At 40.9% G+C, this 4,213-nt stretch overlaps 1 protein-coding gene across 1 annotated transcript; it reads left to right on the top strand.

Annotated features, from left to right (window-relative positions):
- The first annotated feature begins 201 nt into the window (after positions 1-201).
- LOC131217582 (probable disease resistance RPP8-like protein 4) lies at positions 202-2,847 on the top strand. Its single transcript, XM_058212518.1, has one exon. It carries the CDS (start codon positions 202-204, stop codon positions 2,845-2,847), a length of 2,646 nt encoding a protein of 881 aa, XP_058068501.1.
- Positions 2,848-4,213: the final 1,366 nt, after the last annotated feature.

The following is a 4,213-nucleotide window of genomic DNA, read 5'->3' on the forward strand; positions in this document are numbered from 1 at the left end:
TAGTCTCATTCTGCATCTGTGAGTTTTGAGCAAGTGATTGAAGTTTCTCGTGAGAAGCAGAAAGAGAGACTAAAGAAGATGGTTGTTGAGTCTGCTGTTTCCTTGGTTTTAAGAAAACTCAGTGATGTACTGGTTCAAGAGGCAGTTTCCCTCTATCAAGTGCGTGATCAGGTGGAGTGAGTCGAGAGAGAATTGAGGCGGATGCGGTGCTTCTTGAAAGATGCTGACGCAAAGCAAAGCGGTGATGAAAGAGTGAAGAATTGGGTGGCAGATGTGAGAGATGTTGCTTATGATGCAGAAGATATCGTCGACACCTTCATCCTCAGAATAGAACAAAAAAGGAGAAGTGGGTTCGTTGGTTCCCTGAAAAGTTGCATGATCATTAGTGTTGAATTATTGGCTCGACATGAGATCAGCAATGGGATCGAACGGATAAAGAATAAAATCCAGGAGATCTCTGCGAGCACAGAAAGGTATGGCATTAAAGATGTTAGCAGGGTCGAAGAAGGAAGCAGCTCCAGGGGTGAAAGTCTGCGCGAGCAAAGGCAAACTTCTCCTCTCTTTGGAGAGACAGATGTCGTCGGTTTTGAAGAAAACATAAAGGCATTAGTGGCACGGTTGATCCAGGGTGATTCACGACGGCGTGTGGTTTCTGTGGTCGGAATGGGTGGTCTGGGCAAGACCACTCTTGCCATTAAAGTTTATAATAACGATGCTGTTAAGAAACATTTTGATTGCTGTGTTTGGATTTTTGTATCTCAAGAATATGTCGTGAAAGATCTTTTGCGAAGACTTATAAAAGATTTCATGACTCTTTCTATAGAACAACTTGAGATGGTGGAGAAGATGAATACTGTTCAGTTGAGAGAGATGCTTTCCAATCATTTGAAGGAGAAGAGATATCTTCTTGTGTTGGACGATATATGGAAGACCGAAGCTTGGGGTTCTTTAAAAGCTGCTTTTCCAGATAAGAATAAGGGAAGTCGAGTCCTACTCACCACCCGCAACAGAGAGGTAGCTTCATATGCAGATGCACGGAGCTCTCCCCTCGAGCTGGAGCTTTTAGGAGATGAAGACGCATGGAAATTGTTCTGCAAAAAAGCATTCTTTGAACAGGGTATCCATTACCAGAAGAATTTAGAGAAGATAGGAAAAGAGGTAGTAAAAAAATGCGGTGGTCTGCCTCTTGCTATTGTCGTGATAGGGGGCTTACTATCAACGAAGGCAATGAAATCAAATGAGTGGGAGAAAGTCCTAAGGAGAATTAGCTCGCAATTGGTTGGTGATGAATCTCCAATCAGAAGAATATTGGATTTGAGCTATGAAGAACTACCTTACCGACTGAAGCCATTCTTTCTGTACTCTGGTGTTTTTCCAGAAGACCATGAGATCCGTGCTAAGAAATTGATTCACCTGTGGACTGCAGAAGGATTTGTAGAGGCAACAGGGGAAGAGACGGTGGAGGAAGCTGCAGAAGTTTGCCTGGACGAGCTGATCCAAAGAAGCCTGATTCAAGTGTCAAAAAGTAGTTCCATTGGTGGAATTAAAAGCTGCCGCATCCATGATCTCTTACGTGAACTCTCAATTTCAAAAGCCAAGGAAGACAAATTCCTAGACGTTCATCAAGAACAAACAAATCCTCACTCTCCATCAAAAGCACGCCGTCTTGCTATTCATCCGGCACCTAGTAAGTACACTTGTTTAAATCGCACCAACGCACACCTTCGTTCACTGTTATGGATCGATTTAACGAAGGGAGAAGTTGAAAAAAAGCAAGAGCAGTTTCTTTTCAGAGGATTCAGTTTGCTTAGGGTGTTAGATCTATCTTATATGAAAATGAGAAAGGTTCCAAAAGAAATAGGTACACTGATCCACTTAAGATACCTTGGCTTCTGGTTAGCTGGCGTGGACATCTGTGACTGGTGCTTAAATGGGTGTAATTCGGACCTACTAAGCTTCCCATCATCCATGAGCAATCTCCACAATTTAGAAACGCTTTATGTAAAAACAAGTTATGAGACAATTTACATACCCAGTTTTATTTGGAAGATGCAGCAATTAAGGCATGTGAATGTGTCCTCTGGAATCATAATAAGTAAAGGTGTGTGGTCTAAAATAGTGGGGCGTCCATCACTCGGACTTGATTCTTTAGTTAATCTCCAGACTCTAAAATATGTGAAGGCTGGCGATTGGATAGGGGATTGTTTGGAGAAGCTAACTAATCTAAAGAAACTGAGAATATGGGGGATCTACCAGAGTAGGCATGCAGAGGGATTGTCCAACTCTCTTCCCAGATTGGATCGCCTCCAGTCTTTGTGGTTGCAGTGGCACAGTACTATTCCAGTTTTTATGCCTATTTCACATAACCTGCATTTGAAGAAGATGTTTTTGAGGGGAAAGTTAGAGAAGCTACCTGAGTCGAATGAATTCTCACCTAACCTCACCAAGCTTACTTTGAAAGACTCCCAGTTAATGGAAGACCCGATGGCGGCATTGGAGAAACTACCCAACCTTCGGATTCTCATATTGGAAGAACATTCATACAAGGGAAAGGAAATGGTCTGCTCTGCACAAGGGTTTCCTCAACTCGAATCCTTGCATGTTGTAGAGTTAGTTGAATTAGAAGAGTGGAGAGTGGAGGAAGGAGCAATGCCAAGGCTTCTACATTTGCTGATTTGGAACTGCTTTCATTTAAATATGATTCCAGAAGGACTGCAACACGTGACTACGCTCAAGTCATTGGAGGTGGTGCGGATGCCAAATGAATTCAAGGCCAGAATGCAGGAAAATGGTGGAGAGGATTGGCATAAAATTCAACACGTACCGTCAATCGAAATAAAATCGTGAGCTATCAAAGGCAGGTGAGAATCTCGACAAAGGCGGGTGAGCTTTTCCTCTTCTTTTGATTTATTTCCCTCCTCTTGATTAGCTCTAAGCAATACTGTCTCCTGCACATCATGCATGTTAGTTGTTGGTGAAAATGCCCCAACCAAGAAAGTCTGAAGCCATTACTTCAACTACTTATGAATTGGCCCACATGAATGTGTGATTGGATAAGTGGCACTAGTCTGATTGCTCCCTGTTGATCGTGAACTTTTGATCATTTTGGCTTCCAGATTGAAGGCCACCATTCAAACAATAAGAATGAGCTTGCCAGTGCTATTTTCAGACTCTTGTCTATCTGGGAAAGGGTTCACTAGAGCAATGGTTATGTTCATCTAAGCATGCAGCCACTTGGACAGCTCTTAACATACACTATCTTTTCTTTGAATGCTTAAGGATGTTTTGAGATTTGAAGATCTCAATCCTTCACAATCCAAATGTTGTATTGCCCAAGTGATCTTTCTAATCATCAATTGCGATACATGCCATGATAGAAGAGGTTGGTTGATTCTACATGCATATAGATCCCAGTCCCTCTAACATCGCTACTCATCCAATGTTGTATGATCATGTGCAAGATCAAGCCATCCATCAGGTAGAGCCATTGTGATTGTGCCCTGACCAATGAATTAGAATGGTTGAATTAGCAGACGATCCACATGCATATATTGAATCTGGTTATGAGGTTTTATTAATACAAATTGTATAGATTAGGAAAGCATTTTTCTTAGTTTTAGATAAATTCTCTCTTTTACTTAGTACAATAAAGAGCCACCTTTAAGTGAGTTTTATGTATGCCTTGCCCTAATCCTACTCAAACTGCGTTACATAATATCTATACCCGAAAATCACATCTAGATGTAGGGTGCACCCATGGATTAGGCAAAACAGAACACAAGACATGTTAATGCAATGCAACTAAAACAATTTATTTTGCTTTAGTAACTCATGGAATCAATCTTTTTTTCTATTTTGCTTCATGAACTGAATTTGGTATTTATTTACACCATGGGTTTAGTGTAAATATGCTTCAACTACTTGTTTAGATTTGAAAAGGCAAATTATAGTACGTCATTATCAATTTTTAATCCCAGTTTTGATTTGTCGATTGTTGCTTTAGTAGGAGAGAGTCGGTGCATGCGAGGCGACATGACCAGACAACATGTTGATGTAGAGACTGTTGGCTTGAAAGTTCATTTCCTGTTTACGGTTTTCATACTTTGTCAGTATGTATTATATATAATGGTGTGTGTTAGTTTTTTGGATAATGTTTTCAGACATTAGCATGAGATGTGTACTTTTAGCTACCAATCCCTTCATACAATGGTGT

This window comes from Magnolia sinica, chromosome 10 (genome assembly GCF_029962835.1).
Source record: "Magnolia sinica isolate HGM2019 chromosome 10, MsV1, whole genome shotgun sequence".
NCBI classification, from domain to species: Eukaryota; Viridiplantae; Streptophyta; class Magnoliopsida; order Magnoliales; family Magnoliaceae; genus Magnolia; species Magnolia sinica.